Genomic DNA, 22,234 nt, shown 5'->3' with positions numbered 1-22,234 from the left:
TGTGCTGGCCCACTACTGACATCCATTTCTAGTCAAACACATCTCCCTTTTTAGCTTATTCCATCCAGTGACTCTCCATCATTGGACAGGAGTTGTTTTTCTAAGCATCTGGCACATCATCTTCTTCACTACTGAAAACCCAGATAATATACTAGCATGGCTTTGGACTAAACAATGGCGGAAACAGGGAGATATAAATCTACTTTGAATACTTCAGTATCCATTGGGATTGCCCTGTCTTACAATCACTGCAGAGTACTGCATTAATTCATAACAGACACAGTCTTTGCAAAGAGAAAAACTCCTTGTACAGTACAGTGAGGTAATTTCAGATTCTGGATATTGAATATTGAAAAAGAAGCCAAAAACTTCCAACAACAGATCGGTATCAAAATCCTCACCAGCTACTTGTTCTGGTTTGATTTTCCTCATGTGTATTACTAGTCAAAATCTCTAAATGTGTTAGTTACAAGCTCTATTGAGTCTGTTTGAGCTTAGAGCATGAAGAACATTAAAACCAGCAGGAATTGAATACAATCCAGACTAGTCTAGAGATACTTTGGTACCATGTCTAATATATATATATATATATATATATATATATATATTTTTTTTTTTTTTTTTTTTTTTTTTTTAAAGATGATTTCAGAAGTACCAAGTGCTGACTGACATACAATACTTTTTTAAATGGTCACATGAACGGTCAAATACACTTCTTAATCAAAATGGCCATCTAGGAAAGTGTTAATGTAAACACAGTCTGTCTACAAATGTAAACAGGCAGGACAAAATAAAGAATCTAATACTACGGCCTCAACCATTGCATTCTCAAAAGCTTCACCTGCTTCTTGTACTCTTCCTGTAATTACAACAGTACCCATGGCGTTCTTCTATCCTGCTGCGTTAATAATAATATTCTCAAGTGTGCCACAGGCAATGAAGCACTTTTATTCAAGACAGTTTAGATCATTTCAACCTAATGACCAGCACTATTACATTCTATGCAAGACAATAGTGTGAAGCAACCAAACTAAAAACTGAACTAGCTTATACATAAAGTTCATCTTGCAGAACTAAACTGAAGCCTTGCCATTTTCTTTCAGCAGATGTAATGCATTCATCTCTTACAGTAGCTACTAATGTTTGCAGTAAAGTCAAATTAAAGTTATCACTGCCTAAGGTTTAATTTAGAAATTAGCATCAGAGTTAGTGTTGCAATACAACAGGAGTATCAAAAAGAAAGACTTGGTTCTATCGACAGGTTGTTGATTGGATGGATGCAGATCTGAATGCAAGCTTGTGGTCGATTGTAAGAAAGGGGCGGGGTTTATCCAGATGAAATGATTGGAGAAATCTGGCATACATCACCAGAGAGGCTACTATAAAAAAGGTAAAAAATGAAACATATGCATGGATGAATCATTTAGAATAAAAACAATAACACGCATGTGTTATGCGCAGTGTGTTTAAAGAAAAATTGATTTTCACTAACAGCATGGCACAACTTAATGGAGAAATTCTATAAAATGAGTTTAACACATGAGATCCACCCATTCTCACTTACAAGATGAAGTGTTAATGCCCTATTCTGCAGTTTGAGGTGAGAACTGTGTGCTTTAAATGTCTGAGGTCAAGCCCAGAGAAGAAAGTTTGGTTCATTATGTGTGCATTGAGACTGAACCAGTTCAAAGGTTACCTCGGTGTGTATGATTACTGTCAGCACTTTGTAATTATAACCTGAGGAACTCCAGGTATTCCTGCCAGTCACTTTGACCTGCCATGTGACCTCTCTGTCACAACACTCTGTAGGCAACAGACTAGGGGAGTAAACATTGAAGTCAAATGCACATTGACAATGCAAAGTAGATCCTTTTAAGATCATTTATTGAAAAAAAAAAGACTTATCAGAGCCTCCAGCACTATACTAACCTATTTTAATATTCAACCAACAGGAGAGGTTAGGAGAACTATGCAATAGTAGGAGTGTTTTTTGTCAAGTTATGTTTATGCCCCTGCTAGAAAGTCCATGCCTTAACCAGCTTAATCTCATCAGTCTGCATCTACTTTTAACTAGATGCTGCATCTTAAAAATTCATCACCCTTGGTTACTTCAGAGGTTGAGAAAATAGCAGCAGAGTCAATAATAATAAAACTGACTAAACAGTTCAATAGTAAATACTTTGTAGCAAAATGCTTATTTTTAAGAATGTAATTTAATAGAATTAACTGCAAAAACAAAAATATATAATACCTAAAATATTCACTCAAACAGGCCACACAGAAAGTGTTTTAGCGTTTAAAAATGCAAAACGTAGAGTAGTGGAATGAAAAAAAAAAGATATGCTTTTTCAAATTTCTTTTTTAACTTGAGCGTGAGCTTCAAAAGTCACAAGGTACATGCATGATGGTCAAAAATTTAGTACATCTTTACATAAGTAAAAAAAAAAAAAAGCCGCACAACGGAATGAAAAAAAATGTGTTCTTTGTGAACAGTCCTTTAAAGAACTCTGTTCTTTAAGATCCACTCTTGTGATCCACTGTTCCAGTGAAAGCCACAAAGAACAGTCAGCCATATTTCCAAGGCCTGGAGTCAGTAGTTATCCCTCATGACATTTTAACCTAGATATTCTGCAAAGAGGGTTGGAAAGACTCAGAGCAAAATACAGATTGGAATGATATCATGGAAAATGCAGATTGTTTGAAAAGTGCACAAACAGCAAATGACTGTCAAATGCAGAAAACACGGAGTATTTAATGCCCCCCAGATCTTTTTTTCACATTTTCATCAAATAAAGACAGTCTCTGTGGCAAGATCTGGAAAAAGCTTCATTTTATACACAGTCAGACAGATTCCATGCACACTTTGAATAGCACAAGTGTACTAAGGCAAAAAAAAAAAAAAAAAAAAAGAAAGATTGTTTAAGCTTTAATACGCCCCACCCCCCAACTCACTTGCCCCATTCCGGAGCAATCCTCCAAACAGCAGCCGCTGCAGAGCCTTGAAGCAGGCCTCAAAAGTTACCTTATCGCTCTACTGGGAGCCGTTAAACAGTAAAATATGTTTCCCAGCAGCGAGCAGGACACAGGCAGAGGCCAGTCGTTTTTTTTTTTTTTTTTTAAAGAGAGAGAGAGAGAGTAAAGATCAAATCATCACCTTGGAATTATAAGGTTCTATCTGACATTTGTCGTCAAATGTCGAGTTATTCACATATTCTTATTCTGTGACAACTTATTTACATTATGTAATATTTTATGTTGTATACATTTGGGATTTTTTTATTTAGAAAATAAAAAGTTTCTATCTACAAAGTCGAACGGAATGCAAAAACGTTGAAACTCAATATCTCAAAACTGCTCAGAATGCAGATAGAACCTTATAATTCCAAGGTGGCGAAATGTATAACCACGTACAGTGACATCTTTGAGGAAATGATAGCCTTTGTAATGAACAGTTGGACCAGTATTTCTACAGGAGGTCTGGTGATAGTAGGAGGAAGTCCAGTTATAGCCTACCAGTAATACTAATTAAACAAACACACTAAAACTTTAGATAGATGCTCCGATCAAAAGTGAGGCAAAAAATTCTTAAAAATTAAAAATATGTTAATGTCTTTCACATTATTTTACAGAAGTTAATAATTATGAAATGAAATTAACTTAATTTCATGCTTGGCAAGCTACTAGCTTAGCATAGCGCTAAGTGACGTTACTCCACACTCGTATTCTGTTTTTATTGTTTGCACAACACAAAAAGTGATTAAAGAATCTTCTAATAGTCAGAGAAGACAAAAAAAAGGTGCAAAAAAAGGTGATTTTAAGTTGCCTCTCTTGTGATTTTGGTTACAAAACACCAAGCTGGACACAATATCTATTAAACAGCTGTGAAACCTTGACCAAGTCATAGCGCACTATGATCATATTTTCCCTTCAGTCACAGTTCCAGGTTCACACCTGCTTAAGCTATCCGAAAAGGCTAAAAACACAGATGCGCCTACAACATGAAGTATGCTGTTAGTTCAGACCAAGTAGCTCATCTCCAACAACAAAAAAAGCTATCCCACTGTTCCACAAAAATGTGATTTACATTTACTTGCAGCTGAAATTTGTTTTAGCACCACAAGTGTCATAAAACAGAATTGCAAAAATAATGACTGTTGTCAAGACTTCCTGAACAATCCCTCGCAGTCTATAAATCATTATATTTATAGTAGTTATCTTGTCTTATTCTTGTGCATGTGTACTCCATCAATGATCCATCATGAAAACAATGATATATGCGTAACTTTAAATCAAAAATCAGTAGCAACTGTACAATAAACAACAAGTTATCATTAAGTAACTTAGAATTTAGACACAATATTGACAATTACTTTCAATGAAAATAGTTCCAAACAAATCCAAGGTGCTGCTGCTTCTTTGAGCAACACACTGGTAGCTGGTGTTTAATTCATGAATGAATCAGGGTTTTTGAACGAATTGGTTAAATTAATGATTAATTGACTCACTTGACAGATTTTTCACCACATACTGGCATATCAATAACAGAAAAGACACTAAAAATACCCAGTGTGAAAAGGTGGATCTTGTAGAAGGGTCATAAGGATGCTACTAACAAATCAATTGGGGGGAACACCTATTTGTTATTCTGTGAAAAAAGACATTCAATTCAACAAAAAGATGATCACACATCCTAAAAATGTGTGAAACACCCAGTCATAATCTGAAAACTAAGTGTTCTGTTCTTGATCAGAGTTATTCAGCTTGATTTTTCCATCCACTCAATGTCTAACACATGTCCACGAAAAGAAACACTAATTTGGAATCCTTATGACATGCTGGTCTCCTGGCCAGAGATCGCTAAATCTGTGCCATATCTCACAGGGCTGGCTAAGCTTGGCTACTTTCTTGGCCAAGAGAGACAAGATATGCTTTCCACTTCACAAACAGTCATTGCAAATAACTTTGGTAAAAGAACATGAATCTGCATAGTGAATCTCCTCAAAATGCTTTCTGAACCGTCCATAGAAGAAGTTCTAATGAGAAGATTTAATGACTTTATACAATAGCCCTATATGGGGACTAGTTGTCACAAGGCATGTATCCCACAACTGAAAGGTGAAGTCAAAAGTAAAATTACACAAGTGTGTTTTCTCTAGCAGTGGTTTTGTTTGTTTAAAACACCTAGTTATAAACCTAAATTAGAGTTATTATGTAAATTCATTACACTAAACTAAGCTTACAATATAATAATATTTTGCTATTGCTGTTGGGTAAGCAAGTGAAATTAGAACACAATAAAACCACACTGACCAGAGTCAAATATATGTTGAAGATTTCAATTTATTCAGTTTATTAATTACTATACTATTAACATCGATTTAATATTTTTGTTCTTTACTTTTTATATTTTTGCTGTTCCAGTTTCCATGATTTTACTTCATGTGAATTGTGCTGAAAAACCTATTATATTTCCAATTGTTACTCCATATAGTGTGAAAACATGACCTGTTATTGGAGCTATTTTTCCTGGACATTAACAGTGGAAATGTTTAGTGGAGTTTTTTAACATGAAACTGAATTTCGAAAATAAAACCACCCTCTGTCACATTGAGTTGCAGCAAGGAAGAGTTTGAAGCAGGATCTAAATGCAGCAGTAAAACTTTAATAAAGAATAAAGCAAAATAACAAATGTTCAGGAGATTATCCACATGCCGGAGCAGAACCTCCCACTCCCAGAAGGTGAGTCCTTGCACAGTAAACGGAAACAAAGTCCAACAGAGGAGGGAGGGAGGGGGTTCTGGAGGATGAGGAGCTGGCAGAAGGAGATGACTTAGAGGAGCCAGGGATTGACCCCGAGCAGAGCCATCAGGACAAAGGCATACAGAGGAACTGAAGGAGGGAGGAGCCAGGGTAGTGACTGACTGAGGTGGAACCAGGAGAGGAATAGACCGAGGCGGGAGTGAAGACACCGATGGACAGAAGGGCACAGGCGGAGTTAGTGGGAGTGAGGACAAAGGTAGAGACAGAGGGAAGTAAAAGCCCGGTGGAGCCAAAGGGGTGGAGGGACAAGGCATAGCCAGAGGCCTGGAAGTCTGCAGTGCAACCAGGGTGATGACTAACCAAGGTGGAGCAGGAGAAACAAGGCAGCCAGTCAGAGCCTGAGGGATGATGGACCTCGGTGGAGCTGAGGGAGCGTGGAGCCAAGGTGGAGGCGATGGGTCGACTTGCCGAGGTGGAGTCCAGGGCTCAGAGGCCCAAGGTGCAGCCAGGGGATCAACTCACCAAGGCAGAACTGGAGACTGAGAAGACCAAGGCTGATCCAAGCAGCTGAGCTGAGCCACTGAAGGAGCTGAAGGGCTGAATGGAACCAGCGGAGGTGGGGCCGAGGAAATGGATGAGATCAGCATAGGTGGAAGGAGTGGGAGGCTGGGTGGGATCGTCAGCGATGACAAAGACTTGGTGCTGGGCGACAAACAGATGCAGACTTGGTGCTGGGTGATGAAACAGAAGAAGACTTGGTGCTGGATGACGAAACAGACTTGGTGCTGGGCGGAACCGGCAACAATGAAGAAGACTCGGAGCTGGGCGGAACCAGCAGTGACAAAAAAGTATTGGAGCTGGGAGACGAAGGAGCGGAGCAGAAGCACTCCAAACGTGACCAGTCAGACAGAAGGGACTGGCAAAGGACCACTTAGAAAGCAGTCCATCAAGGTGCGATCATCTCATGATAAAAAGTGGCAATAGTCCTGAAACTCCACATAACTCTCAATAGCCAGTACATTTTGGCAGAGGGAGCACAGTATGTCCTCTGGCTGAAGAGAAACTGCTGCTGGATACATTATTGTTGGTCCATTCTTCTATCATGGTGGGTTGCAGCAAGAAAGAATTTGAGGCAGGATCTGAATGCAGCAGTAAAACTTTAATAAACAATAAAGCAAAATAAACACTCAGGAGATTATTCACACGCAGGAGCAGAAGAACCACTTCACAGATGAGAATGGACAACTAAGAACACAAACCGAGAGGGAAAACTGGAACACAGGAACAACTAAACAGAACATAATCCTGACACCCTGAGATAGTATATTATTTGTGGTAATTTTTTTCTCTAAGTGGGTCAAAATCACAATGTTTGCCAGTCCAAAGCAATATTCCCTTGGAATTATCACAGAAGTTATCAGATTTCCTTCTCTGGGCTGTTTAATAGGAATGTATTTCTTATACGGCTGTCTGGTGTGAAGGTTGTGACCTTAAGCTCTCTTCCAAAATACACACATATGGAAACAAACGAAACTTAAATGTTCTTCAGCATAAGCTTGTGCAAATACTCTCTCCATCTAGACGAAAGGTTAGAACATCAACAAACTGAAAAGTCACAAATGTCATTACCGCAGTAAGGTGGTGGTGGTGGGGGGTGGGGGGTCCTGGGTGTACTAATACTTACTTCCTTATACCTTATAACTTTTCTATGGTTTATATGCAGCCATTTAAATGGATCTATCTGCATAAAAACAAAGCAAACTGGTTAATTTCACAGTGCTAAAACCTATTTGCAATGCTTTCGACAGCTATCGCTTTCATCAATCACATAATGTATGAAAAGCAACTCTCTTGATTGAAACATCTGTGTTTACTATTGGGCAACAATATTTGACATAGTTTCCAACATCACAAGCAATCGTACGGTGGGTGGAAGAATTGAGAGATGAGATGCTAAGTGGTTGCTGAAAATGAGCCCATTAACTATGGCAGATTTACTTCTCAGGCTATATATTTTGCAGGCTCATCACAACCCTCTGACTAACACTGGGATGAACAGGGAAAAGGAAGAAATGGAATCAGAATTTCAAAAGATTCCTGTGCTGTATGACATCTCTAACCTGAGGCGAACATTTAGCATGCTGTTCTTATTAGACAGCATTCCTTCAGCTCACATCAAAGACAGACTCTGCAGATATTGTCTCGCAATCGGGCGTACAGAATTACACAGGATTTCTGCAATGCTTAGTACAGCAAAGAGAAATGTGAATGGAATACTTGAAGCTTTTGTGAATTTTTGAGTTTGTGGGGTTACAGTACTGTTCTTCCACTGAGTTGTATCTTCACGTAAATGTTTATATTATTGCTTTTTTATACCTCAGGATAGTTATGTTGCATTCATTTAGCAAGTATAAATTTTGCCTCAGATGTTTCTCAAAAAATTCCTTTGGCTAAATTAAAATGAAACTGTAACACTTTACAATAAGTTTCATTAGTTAAACATCAGTTAATGTATTAACTAAAATGAACTAACTATGAGCAATACATTTATTACTGTATTTACTAATCTTCGTTAATGTTAGTTAATGAAAATAGAGTTGTTCATTGTTTGTTCATGCTAGTTCATAGTGAATTAACTAATGTTAACAAGATTTTAATAAAGTATTAGTTGAAATTAACATTAACAAAGATTAATAAATGCTGTAGAAGTACAGTTCATTAGTTCATGTTAACTAATATAGTTAACTAATGTTAACTAATGAACCTTATTGTAAAGGTTCCTCATTGTGTTACCAATGAGACAATAGTCGACATACAGTGAGAGTACAGAGTCATAACATCGCCGTAACACATGCTTGTGTATAGCACAGCACAGATAAAATGACGAGTTCATATTGAAATCTCTGGCTTTGATATCTTGGGAAATCTGAGCATGGTTTGAAACATTCTCAGGAGAAAAATCTGAGAAGTAATAGATGTCACTCTGCAGCTCAAACAGTAGAGCATGGTGTTCAAATCAATGCCAAAGTCAAGGATTCAGTCCCCAGGGAAAACAAGAAATCATAAAATGTGTACTTTGGATAAAAGCATCTGCCAAATACATAAATATAAGATGTAAGGAAAAGCATCCATTTAATCTCACTGCTATTGACGATAAACAATTGAGATATTGACATCTTTTCTATGAGAAAGAAAAATTGTTCCTTTAATAGAAAACAGCCACAGCTAGCCTAATTCTCTCAATTGTCACAGCAGGTCACCGTGTTCATAAGCCACTCCTACTGGTCTCAACAGCTCTCCAAATATGCTGAAACTTGCCAAATATGTAAAGTAGTTTAATTGTAAATATACTGAGAGACCTTTGGTTCAAAAACCCTTGCAAGTATTCAGCATCTTTTAGTGATCTATGGACAAATAAAACCCACTGACATGCACTGTCATTCGTAAGAAAAAATGAAAGGCGTCATCTCTTCACAAACATCATTATACTGACTGTGCAGTAAATCAAATCATTTGGCAATTTTCAGCATGTCATACGAACTCGAGACACATTTAACAGTGTGAGTTATCTAGAACAACAGCTGTCACTGGGGCGCTACTTTCAAAGGATACTAATACGTACCATTTAGGCAGTATTATGCACCCTTTAGGGGTAAAAAGAATGTATAAAACAGCTTTGCTTGCCTCAAAAACTTCCTCGTCCAGGATTCTGGTGCCAAAGACAGTAATGCCATCTGTGTTAATGATTGCGTGGTCACTTCTGCTGAGTGGTTTAGAGATCTTCTTCTTACAGTCCACAATCATTGTGACGGTCTTCTTTTCGATGCTAATAGCCACGCGGTGCCACCTGTTGTGTGGGAAAGACAACAAAGAAGAACCATGAAGTTTGTGATTGTTTAGTTTGTAACATGATAGACATTTTACTGTCCGTTTTCACTTTGCATAACTAAAATGCATGTTCAGTTCTTTATACATTTACATTTCTACAGTGAGAAGAACAACTGGCTGCCATTAAGGGAGGTTTGTAATAGTACAGGATGTTCTTAAATAAAATCTTTTGAAAGGAAAAGACAAAGAACTTTCTCTGTCCATGTGCATTCAAAAAGGCATTTTCTCAACACTGTCTCTCATATTGACTTAATTATAAATATTTCACAAGCTGGTTTTGTTTAACACCATTTGTTTTCTCAAATTAAAAAAAAAGGGTCTCCAATACATGAATTGTGAGAATACTGTTTTATCACATGTAAACCTCAATGTGGCTAAGCAAAAGAACAGAAGCTTACTGCCGTTCTTGTTTCCTTTTCAAGTAAATGTTTGCTTTGCCTAATTGGTTACATATGGGTGAATATTAACATCACGATTTTCCTACTTTAATTATATCTATATAGATAAATAAATGAATAGGCAGATGGAAAAAAGTACCAATAATAAACACAGTGGACTAAACTAGCCACAATGAAAAATTCATAAGCAAATTACATAACCAATCCAAACTCTTTCAAAGGGCCAGTTGATGAAAACTGTACTAAAGCTTATACAAAACACACACACTCACACATTAAGGCCCATTAAAACAAGATTTCTTCTGAAACTGACATTATACTTCTCGAAGAAAGAAAACTTCAGGTGTACAAACAGTTTAAACCAAAACCTTTACAAAGATTAAAAAAAAAAAAAATACAAATAAAGAGTTAACTTGCTTTCCATCTGCGAGGTTGATTGCACGGAAAAGGGGGTAATCCTCAGGAGCAGGTTTCCCATGCTGATCCTCATACAGGAAGATCGGCGAGCGGCCCACCTCCACACCCAGCTGCTGGATGCCCTGCTCGTTGTATACCGACAAAAGGAAGGACTGTATTCCTGCCTTTGGCTTGATAGTCATAAGGATGGAGAAATCCTGAGGGAATACTCCTCCTGAAGATACAGGAAAGGCATTGTGGGTTAGACATCAGCTGTTATTGATGATTCATATGCTTGTCTTCCTTTCTGTGGTGGAGATGAGCTAAGACTATCAGACAGTGTAGTGTGATCTAAACAGGCCTTGTAATATGCAATGGCCCTTTTACAACATCCCCTTCTGCACATCGTTTGTAGGGGATGGTTTAATGAAGTATGAAACAGTTTGTCTTTTCTGTTGGTACATTAACTTTACAAGGTGTCAGGTGACATAACAGATTTACAATTAAACGGGTTGTATGAGCACTAGGGTGGAAATAAAGCTCAAACTATTCTATTCTCACACTGTTCTCTTTCTTTGCCAGCCTTAAGGGAGATTTTTTTTTTTTCTTGTCAACATACTATTTAGCTGAAATTTCCAGTCCTAAAACCATAAGGTTTGGAGGGCATTTTATTTCAGCCAAAAATCACAGAAAACGAATTGTTCATTTAATCTCCAGCTATTTTGTGCCTTTGCGGTCTGGCCAATTTGGAAGATACCCAACACACACAGAACAGAGGGTCCAAAAAAATAAGACTAAACTTATAAATGTATATGATGTTGTTATTACAGACTGAGCAAATCATTTGAGATTTCAACATCCCATTAGTAAACTAAAACTGTGCTTACCATGGATTTGCAGAGGACATATGACACATTGTTTTTTGAATGATTAGTGTTAGTATGTCAAATAGCCATTTTAATAAGTAATAATTCATCATCTGTGTTATGCTACACACAACATACATTACTAGCCTCTGTTATAGGGCTAAGGCTACAGTTAGCACCAGTTTCGAGTTTTTCACTTATTCTTTGTTTAGCTAGATGATTAGCAAGCAGCACTGTGGTCAAAACCAACCCAGGCACATTGGGAAAACGTGCCAGTGGCGACAATTTCTTCGATATGATATTACATTTCTTTTTGTAAATTTCACGACACTTACAAACACTAAGTTGGTTGTAAAATGAAATATCTGGTGACTGGCGCTAAAAGGTTAATGCTCAATGGCATTTGAAAATAATGTACCACCTACACTAAACCCAACCAACCTAACTGATAGTTTTAACAAAGGCAAAACTAAGATAAGACACATTTGTATTCATTTCAACTGGAAACTGCAGTGAATTGTATGTATAGGTAAGTAGAGTTTCCAATGAGCCAATGTTGGTCAAAACAGTAGTCAAAGAGCTTTCTCTTTTTCTTAATAAACTCTTTCTTGGAACAATAAATATGGCTTTAATTCCTTCATCAAGGTCTGGGCATCAGACTTCTAGCATTGTAAGCAGTCCAAATGCATTTAACTGAGACGGTCAAGCTACATTATGTACTTCCTGTTGGATGCATTTCAAAGAGAAAAAAATAATCAACTTAGAATGTCACTTTGCCAGAGAAAATCAATTACACACATTTGATTTACAGCCTTGCCCAATCAGAACAGTTACTGTATTTAAAAGTAAGTAGGGATGAGAGTACATAGATTAGCACAAATCATGTACCTGGGAAGAGCTGCTTGGTTGGGGAGCTGAGCTGAGCTCCTTTGTCCACTCGGTAGGCCACATCTGGTTTAGATCCTCTCCGGATGGTGCAGAAGCCTTGTGTTTTCTTCACTCCTTCAGGTGAACTTTTAAAGTCTAAGACCTTGAGCACATCCACGGGTTCAGCTGTGAGGCAGAACGTTGAGTGCTATGATCAAAGCGTTTGTCATTTTCATAATTTCATTGCTGAACAAACATTATTAGCATCAGTAGCTTTGCAACATCAAACCAAAACAATATTTGTACAGTTATTTCCATTTGTTTATCTAATTTAACTAAAGGCAATAATTCTGTTAGCAAATGGCTGGATGAGAAATGACGAAAAGTCTATAGCAACAATATCGCTTTAGTGTCTGTCAGTGGATACAAAAATATTACAAAAACAACGAGGGAAAAATTAAGCAGCACTATCCAAAAGATACATTTAATTTGTTACACGTGAGGGGGACGATTCTAGTGTGAAACTACTGCTCCCAGATAAAAACATTCATTTACTTTTCACAATTGCTTCCAAGTACAGTTGGGTTATTATGTAATTTTATTACACTTTCCAAGTTTAAAAACAAGAAGCCAGTTTCAATACTTATTGTTAACCTCAATTAGACTACTTTCCCTCTATGCAACAGGGCTTACTTGTCATTATCCTGCTTTGAATGATGACCAGTGTGGAGTCAGTATATCTTCAGTCAATTATCATTCAACAAGTGAGGACTTTTATGGGCCACATCTTGCCGTTTGTTGATATGAACAAACAAATTCCCATAAAATTCCACACGTCATTTCGCAACAACTCTAACTCTGACTGACAGTTTTACTGTACATAATTCCCTGCCATTGCATATGTGCTGTGACCGTCAATGAAGCAATTGTACATTTACAAGGAACCCGAGCAGCACAGCAGTAAAGATGTGAAGAAATATCCAGTAGGGATAATTGACCCCCCTGCATGCAGATCCATTTACAAAGCCAAACATTCCAAGAGTTAAAGTCACTGGTGCTGGTCACTGCTTCTCTACGGTTATGGCAGCTCAGCACGACCTAAACTTTACAAATAGTTCAACTCCACCAATATGTCAGGTACTACACTTCATCATGTTGCTACTGCTAATGTAATATATGAAAGGTTCTGGTTTCGCTCAGCCTGCACCCCACAAATGGCCCATTTCTAATGATCCTTAACAAATCTATGCTAATGCTTAAACAGGCTTAGAGATTTATGATATGATTAATATGGCAATTTAGAGGCTGGTACTGTAAAGTGGACTCCGAGCAGCACTGTAATGTCACACTGATTTATTGCTCTGCTTGAGTCTTTTAAGCTTTGTCTTTGATGCCTTGAAAAGGAAAAGTTCCGGCCTCACTCGAGACTGATGAATGAGGATGTACGCAAGGTCAGGGAGATAAGAGTATCAGCTGGGTAACTTACATTCATCACTATCTGAACAAAACTTTGTGTCCCTAAAGCCAGGTGCACACTGTACAATTTATAATAGTCCGTTACAATTTTCGCTTGTCAGACTGTAAGAACATGATCCTCGCTGTAAACCGTGTCACACTGTAGGATCTCAGTTGTCATTAATGTCAGACTGTGCAACAGTCAAGACACAAGCAAGAAAATTCGTCCAGAGTTTTACATCATTAATCAATGACATGTTCAGTGACAGTGAGCTGCATTTACATACGGGATTGAAATGGTGGCTACAAAGAAATCTCTAATGTTAATTTTGGCTTCATGGTCTTGAAAAATGAAGACAATTTGACAGTCGACCTGCAGAACTTTGAGTCAAATCTTCTGACACCGGCAGAATTTCGTCGCAACGGAAATTTGATCGCAACGTTCATTAGTCAACTGTCGGTGAACATGTCAAACTAACGTTTAAAGACAGATTTCAGCCTAGGATCAGATTAATTTTTTAGGATTCGCACAATTTGTCTCAGAGGCCAAATCGTGGCCAAAATCGTACAGTGTGTACCCGGCTTAAGACGCATCTGTTTGTCATCACCACTGCAAACTTTGTGGTTGAGGATGCTGAGTTGTGTGAAGTCTCTGAATCTCAGGAGGTTTCAGAAAAAAGGAACAGAGGCTGAATGGATGACTAGCACATAAACACTCCTATTCTGACTCCCCCGCTACCAGAGACTACAAAAACTTCTGAGTCAGGTCAAATGGACATATTTGTCTGCTGGTCAGGCAGCAGACAGGAAGTATCCCTTTCAAAAGCCTAAAAACAATAAACCATACAAACAAGAATGACTACTTGCTAAGACTCATTACTCTCTCTCTCTCTAGACTCCTTAGTGTTGGATTCAAATCAGGGTTTTATTTTCATATGCTTTGACATCACAAAAGGGCTCATTTTCCACCCTGTCCCACTCAACTAAGCCTGGGAAAGCACTTTAGAAGAATTATACTGAAGTCTTTTGATATATCAGCCCTATAACAGTGTGCATAAGGCACAATAAAACAGTAAAACCTTTATAAAATATGTAGGACAATGAGCTGCATTTGTTAAAAATAGAAACTGTGGAAAAGTCACTCAGACGTTTGGTCATTACAGTTACATTTAATTGTATTTTATTTCATTTTAAGGTCAAGAGCAGAGCAAAAATATTCTGAAATTTCATCTCTTGCTACTTTATATATATAAAAAGTTGGAGTAGTACAATTTGACAGATTTTTTTTTTTTTTTTTTTCATTATTTTCTGTAACCATATGGTAAGAGCATGCAGGAAGTGCTGATCCGGTAGTTCCCGTTCCACATATGTGGCTAGGAGCTGAAGGGTGGTGCTTTTTTAGGGTTACTGAACATGCTGAACACATTATGGTGTCGGCATGGCACAGCCTGCAGATAACTTTGCCTCAATGTACCACCAACTAAGTCCTAATGCACTGAAAACACAAACTTATTGTTATTCTATTCTGAGATAAAGGGACAATATATTTAACAGAAAATCATACACTACTGTTCAAAAGTTTAAGGTCAGTAAGATTTTAATTTTAATTCAAAATTAATTATTTAGCAAGGTTGCATTACATTGATTTACAGTGAAAGTAAAGTAAACATTTAAAATGTTACTTTTTTTAAATGAATGCTGTTTTTTTTATTTTTTTTTTACTTTCTATTGATTAAATGATCCTAAATGTTTTCAACATTGGTAATGAAAATATTTCTTGAGCACCAAATGATTTCTGAAGGATTATCTGACACTAAAAGAAAAAAAAAGAAATAAATTACATTTAAATCAAAAAACCACAACAACATGCAGCCTTGGGGAGAAGACTACTTTCAAAAACATGAAATAATCTTATGACCCCAATCTTTTGAACAGTATGTTCAAGATGCTTCATATTTTTGTATAGTAGCCTATATGAATCATTGTAAAGATTTTTAAAAAAAAAAATCTGAAAGATTTGCCTGGAACAGCTTAATTTTCTTGATAACATTAAACCAGCTGCACACAATAAAGCTCAGCGTGTCTACATCCGTGTGCACGTTTGTGAGCTTAATGATGTGGTGAGGTTTTAATGTAGCTTTTGTCAAATCAGTCTGAGAGTTTCCATTCAGTTTAACCCCCACTGACAAAACAAAGAGCAGCCCTCTGCATTATCATTTGAAACGAGATGTTTAAAAATGTCTGAATAAAAGGCGCCCAAACTGTTAAAGGAGAAAGTAATAATTTGCAAGTCTTACGAGCCTCTTCCAAAATGCAGAGTGCTACTGTTTTTTCTTTTCTAAACTCTAAACTAAAGGTCTCTTTGTGCTCTTCAGAATGTCTCTCAGCATTACTGCATACCTAAAGGCCTCATATATTCCAGATGTGGAGAACTGGCAGGAACAGGACCCCCCCTCTCACAGAAGCTTTTAAAAAAAATCAGTATTCAAAATCCATTAAAGCAGCAAATGAGGTCATTGCTCCTAATACACATCCACAATTAAAAGTGCTTGATAACTTTTGTTCTTGTTCTTTTGTACTTGGGGAGAGCCAGTGTCATGGATAATGACACAGCAGACTTTTCACAATAAAATATGCCAAAAGAACTTAGCAGAAAATAATTTATCATCTGCGTAATCCAGCCTCTGAAATGACTATAAACCTTGAAGAAATCTGGCAGAAATGTCAAAATGCTGTTAAATAGACAAGAGGCACAATATCAACTGGCCAGTCAAGAAAAATCATAACATTCAATCTGATCCAACAAGCAATGAAATGTCCCAGTACTTGACATCAGCCCTATCCGTACTATGACAAACATCAAACGCATAAAAGGCCCTGCATCCTCATTGGTAGAATCACTGGATATCTCAGTGGGTGTGGCCAATATCTCATGTGAACTTTGTGAACTGCTGTAAGAGATATCTTATATGGATTTCAGTTAAATAATCCAGAAAACAAGAGCCAAAAGGTAGCTTTTATGCATGGTATGTAGTTGTGGTCAAGATTATTATTAAACCAAAAATGTGAAAGCTCATTTTCAAAATAACCCCACCTCCCAAATTGGCCTGGAGAAGTGCAATGTGGTGAAGACATTATCAGGCAGCCATTTTGAGAGGTATGTTACATATCTGAAATGGCCATCAGAACAACAACAAAGGAATACTTTTTATCACTTTACAGAGTAATCACTATAATTTGGATTTGCTTATGGTAGGAGAGACCAGGCCCTTTAAAAATTAATTAGAAAGACAATGTATAAAAACTATTTGCTATTTGTGATCCTCGCAGGTGAGGAAGAAGGGAATTGAATTTTGATTTAGATTTTAAGTATACAAGAAGACTAAATGTATAGATGATGGATAGGGCCACTTTATAACACTCAAGTGTCCACTTTAAAAGGAGACAATGTGCCATATTCAGAGAGCACTTCTACAGTAGCTTTCTGACTGTAGACCGGTCTTTAGTGTGGACTGGGATAGTGTGGAGAAACGGTATCTCTCTCTGTCTGAGCAATAAAATTTCCTAATCTAATTCTGGGCACTCGAGTGCCTCACTGGTGTGTGTAGGGTAGTGCAGTTATCATGAATGCTGCCTCACGTACAGGTCAAATATAATAGTTACCAAATTAGGGAAGACTACTTCTATTTATGAAATCATTCTACATTAAAATTTTGTAAATGTACAACTTTGATCAAGGTCAAAATCAAGGTCACCAGTGATATTGATAACTGGGTATTTTATATATATATATATATATATATATATATATATATATATATATATATATATATATATATATATATATATATATATATATAACACTAAAAAAGGAGGCTATTTTTTGACTCTGATGAAGCTACCTGTAGGCTGCACACCTTGAAATAAAATATTTGTCTTGATAGACTCTTCCATGCCTAATTTCAATTCTGCATCAGGCTATTAGAAGTACATAAATCTATAAATAATATAAAAATATATAAATATTTAAAAAAAAAAAAAAACATCAAATAGCCTACTGGGTATGTCGAAGAGATTAAACAATGCAAATAACATCACAACTTATGCCACTGATATCACTTTGCTACCTCGGAATGCGTTTATGATACCTAAAAATGCTGTCTAGGTAGGGAGCTTAGTAGGTTTTGAGACACAGCCAATAAATATTGCAATACATAGCCGGTATTCACGTTGTTATAATTATATTTAACGCTGAAATGCACTCAGACACGTTAAAGTCCCTTACAATACTGAGGCTGGCATCGCTGGAGGGATCGCGACGATGCTCCTCACCCTTTCCTTACCTGCTCTCACATGTGTTGCCTGTAGGACAAAAGTCAGACTGAAGATTGCACTTAAAGCGGAGTTCCTGAGCCACTTTTTCGTTTTCCATCTCGTGGACCACCTTTCCTTATCCATGACCGGCACCCTCAACTGTGAGTTATTTTCAAATGCGTTCCTTTTCCACAATCCAGATTATTGTTATTTATTTCTGCACTGCCATGAGCGGGAAAAAAATCTATTGATTTTCGTCGAAAACAAACTTCTTAGTCCCTCCGCCCAGCAGTCTCTCAGACTGAAGGTAAACGGGCTCTCATGAAAAAAAAAGAAAGAAGAGCTCCCTGAAGAGCTCAAGTCTTTAGGAGGGTTGGACGTGTGGACTAAACCTGACCCGTAAGGGAAAAGAAATGAACACGGGAAAATCACTAGTCTTGGAAAGATCCGCCCATTATTTTGATGAGAGCTTCAAAAGTTTGACACCGTTCCCCCGAAAACTCAGAGCAAAGGTGTATCTGCACTGAGGGATCATACAACACCGGGATGCTGGTGATGGGACAGCGGCTTACCAGAGGAGAAAGAGTCACATCTATCCCCTAGCCTGGATTATCATCCTTCATCCTGAATCAGTGACAGAGGACTGGAAAAGGACTATCTCCATAGCATTCAGAACTTACTTTCTTTTGTTACTTCTCACATTTGTAAATTACCATCTGGAAATATATGTTTTATATGTATTTATATATCAGTGTATTCTTTGTCCTGTCTGTAATTTCCACTGCAGACCTGATGAAATTATTTTTTTTGCTCCACTAATAAAAGGCTGGTGTGATGGCACTTGCAGGTATTGTAGTCAATCCAGGCAAAAAAGTTATTTTAAAGAGGCAAACCAAATGTTGGCCTGAAGTAGCCCATTTAAAATTCCTCAAGTAGCAGTGATAGCCAGAAAAGATACCAACCACATTAACGAGAACTACAGATGAGACTTCATTCCTACCAGAAACAATCTTGAAAGAGTCTGCTAATGGGATTTGCTGTGGCACAGACGTCTGAAAATAATTACTCTTTAAAAGTCATCGGAGAGGTGGTGGCTATAATCCAGCAGTCTGTTTCTTTCTCCACAATATAATGTTTAGATGCATAATTGACAGCAAAACAGCCGTAATTATCACTGAAATTCACAACACATTAACCATCGTTGTGTGTTATCCCGCAGTAAATTGGGGCCATGAAAATTCTTTTTAAGAATGCAGAGGGAAACAATAAAAGTAACTGAAACAAAGAAACTGCATCATGTAGTATAACTTCTTTCCAAATGCTGTATAAACTGAGAGGCTATTCACTAAGATGTGTCAGGGTTCAAACTCTTGTTACTTTAAGAAAAGATGGTTAGTGGGCAAAATGCCAAATTCTGACTGAACTAAACATAATTATTATTTAATACGTATAAACCAAGTACAATCGAATTTATCAAGCTTAAAACATTCCTGCTTTGTATAAAGTAATGAGATTGGGAACAAAGAAAGATATCATATAAAGATATGTGTGTCAGATAGATAACACTAGCTTATGCAGTCAACATTCATTTCTTTCCCACAATAGGGGTTTGAGTAACTGCTGCCAGACAATTCTGTCTGGTATTCAGATGGATAATACATCCACCCAAACTTTGTCCGTTCAATGTTTAAATGCTAATTATGCAAATTCTTAGCATATAATTTTCCATTTCCTTTTTTTTTCTTCTTATGATTCACATTTTCCTGAATTAATAAAGAAAAAATAAAACAAAAATACGCTGACCCCTTTATTGGGACAGGCAGAAGACAGAATATACAATAGACATGCAGCTCTAAATGTTTTTATAGTTTTTTTTATTCAGTTCAGAACATACAATTGTCTGCAGGATCCATATTTGTATCACTCATTTTCTATAAACCATGTGATTAGGAAAACAGTCCACATACTGTACATCCAAGTTATACCATGCATTATATAATTATTCTATAATTGTAAGTGAATGACCTTCACTTTTGTTGTTTTTAGAAATCCCGAACCTTTCAATTTGTTTGACTAGTTTAATTTACAGTTCAAATTTAACCCCAAAGAAGTACGCTCTCATGCCAGACATTTCAGATGTTTGTTCTTCAAAAGCAGTTGAAATGAATTTATACTATGTTGATGAACCAGAAGTTTTGAGGCATGAGTCATCTACTCTCATCTTGGTCTGTTTGCTGCTCCAAACCTTTTGATTTCGGTCAGATCTTGACCTCAAAGTTTCTTGTTCTAGGTCATTGCTTACATCTTGGCTTTTGAGGTTTTGTCCTGACTTCTGTCTTGGCCTGAGATGAGACCAGCGATTCATCCTCCTCTGGATGGTAGTGCTGCGGCATCCTGCTGATTGAGAGAGATCAACAGGGTTAATGTAATCAGATTTACCGTTATCTGACATTAGCTGAAATAAGTGAGGTAGGCAGAACTTACAGTAAAAGTGTGTGGTAGGTTATGGAAGACTGACCAAACCACAGGACTCTGGAATTTGTTCCAGTCTAAGCATGAATTTCATTGCTGAAGAATAACCAGCTGCTTAATATAATACCTTTATTTATTTATTTAAAAGTGGTTGTGCTGTTGCAGCAATGTCAAAGGATAACAGTGAATGATAATAGTGAGTTCATAATGTATGAATTCATACTTTTCCAATTTACAGTAATACATTGTATGGTATAGTACTGCAATTATTGTTAATTATTATTAATAATAATATTTTATAAATAAAGTGTAAATTATGTTTTTTGAGCAAACAAAGCATTCGTGTCACTTCATAAAATTGAGGTTAAAACAATGGAATCACATGGATTACTTTTATGATGTCTTTACTACCTTTCTTGAGCTTAAAAGTGGTAGTTGCATAGGCTGTCAATGGAGGGACAGAAAGCTCTCAGATTTCATTAAAAAGATCTTCATTTGTGTTCCGAAGATGAACGAAAGTCTTACAGTTTGGAACAGCATGAGGGTAAGTAAATAATGGGGGGGGGGGGGGGGGATAATTTTTTGGTGAACTAACCCTTTAAAATGATGTAATGATGTAATCTGAACTCAAAGTTTCTAACAAATTGGTTAAGTGAATGAATCAAGGATATCATAACATGCAAAAACAACTCTCATGTTGCCATCTATTGACTCAGTGACGTAACTTACAGAAAATGTATTTTCTGTATATACAGTGTATATACATTGATGCAGTGTGATGATGTTGCAAGGTGTGCCCCAGTGTATAAGACATGTCATCAGCTTCTTTGTCTTCAGGAAGCCGCTTGTTTGAGTCCTCCATGCCCATGTTTCTTAATGCCTGGTGATGGTCCCGAGCTGTGTGTTATTTGTTTGGGAGTGGAGCATGCACATTCATTCCTCAAGGGGGCTGGATGAATTGATTACAATGATTTCTCACTGAGAAAAAACTAAGCTCATGTCTGCCTCTCTTCACAAGTGAAGAGAGTCAAGCTGCTGAGCCCCATGGCTCTAGCTCCACATTTGCTGAGACAAAGGAATGTAGCTAATATCCTTTCCCCGAGGACATTCTCATCACTGAAGGCTGTTGTTTTGCCCTCTAAGGGTTGGTTGCAAGGCCCGCTCACCCGCTGGTGCATGGCGTAGTTGGTATGGCGTCCCCATTGCTTCAGCAGGTGAAACAGCATAGAAGTTCCCTCGGAAGGAAGCATCTAGGGTTACCTATGTAACCTTGGTTCCCTGAGAAAGGGAACAAGACGCTGCGTCACATTGCCATGCTTCGGGCATGCCTGTGCGTCTTCCTTCAGACAATACGAATCTGATGACATGTTCTCAGGTGCCCTTCTTATATGCCGGTGTTATATACGTAACCGGTGTTACATACGTAACTACTCACAACAGTCTTAGCATGAACTGATTACAATCTGTCTTCATGGTAAGGTATTAATTTAATATTAAATTCTTTAAAATATGTATAATGAGCACACTTGAAACAGACAGTAGTAAAATGTAGGAAATACAGTAACAATTCAAGATATTACATAGATTTTATAGGAGCCATTGCTGAATTGCTGAAAGCTATTATTTTTCTTATGGCTTTTTGGTTTCACCTTTTACCACTGGTTCAGTTACTGAATAATGTCACATGATGTATAATTGTATAAACCAATAGTTTTAATCTATATATAAAAAACTATATATAGTTGTTCTTTGAGAACAAAATGCTATGGGAATCTAATGGTTTTGTCTTTTTGCAGTAATCCTACGGGGGTGTAGTTG

At 37.2% G+C, this 22,234-nt stretch overlaps 1 protein-coding gene and 1 long non-coding RNA gene across 2 annotated transcripts in view; both read right to left on the bottom strand.

Moving 5' to 3' along the window:
* Nucleotides 1-18,304, bottom strand: part of col11a1b (collagen, type XI, alpha 1b) — a 92,761-nt gene extending 74,457 nt beyond the window's left edge. Inside the window, exons 1-4 of the mRNA XM_067362406.1 lie at nt 17,974-18,304; nt 12,197-12,361; nt 10,464-10,677; nt 9,445-9,607 (exon numbers count right to left, since the gene is read on the bottom strand). Of these exons, the coding sequence (XP_067218507.1) occupies nt 9,445-9,607; nt 10,464-10,677; nt 12,197-12,361; nt 17,974-18,088 (657 nt within the window). The 5' untranslated portion in view covers nt 18,089-18,304. The remainder of the gene's footprint in view (nt 1-9,444; nt 9,608-10,463; nt 10,678-12,196; nt 12,362-17,973) is intronic.
* Nucleotides 18,305-20,241: 1,937 nt separating this feature from the next.
* LOC137002672 (uncharacterized) overlaps nt 20,242-22,234 on the bottom strand; it is a 51,581-nt gene continuing 49,588 nt past the window's right edge. Inside the window, exon 4 of the long non-coding RNA XR_010891903.1 lies at nt 20,242-20,341. This is a non-coding gene — a long non-coding RNA (uncharacterized lncRNA). The remainder of the gene's footprint in view (nt 20,342-22,234) is intronic.

This window comes from Chanodichthys erythropterus, chromosome 16 (genome assembly GCF_024489055.1).
Source record: "Chanodichthys erythropterus isolate Z2021 chromosome 16, ASM2448905v1, whole genome shotgun sequence".
Taxonomy (NCBI): Eukaryota; Metazoa; Chordata; class Actinopteri; order Cypriniformes; family Xenocyprididae; genus Chanodichthys; species Chanodichthys erythropterus.
The sequence above is the reverse complement of the archived record's forward strand: the minus strand, read 5'-3'. Positions and strand labels throughout refer to the sequence as shown.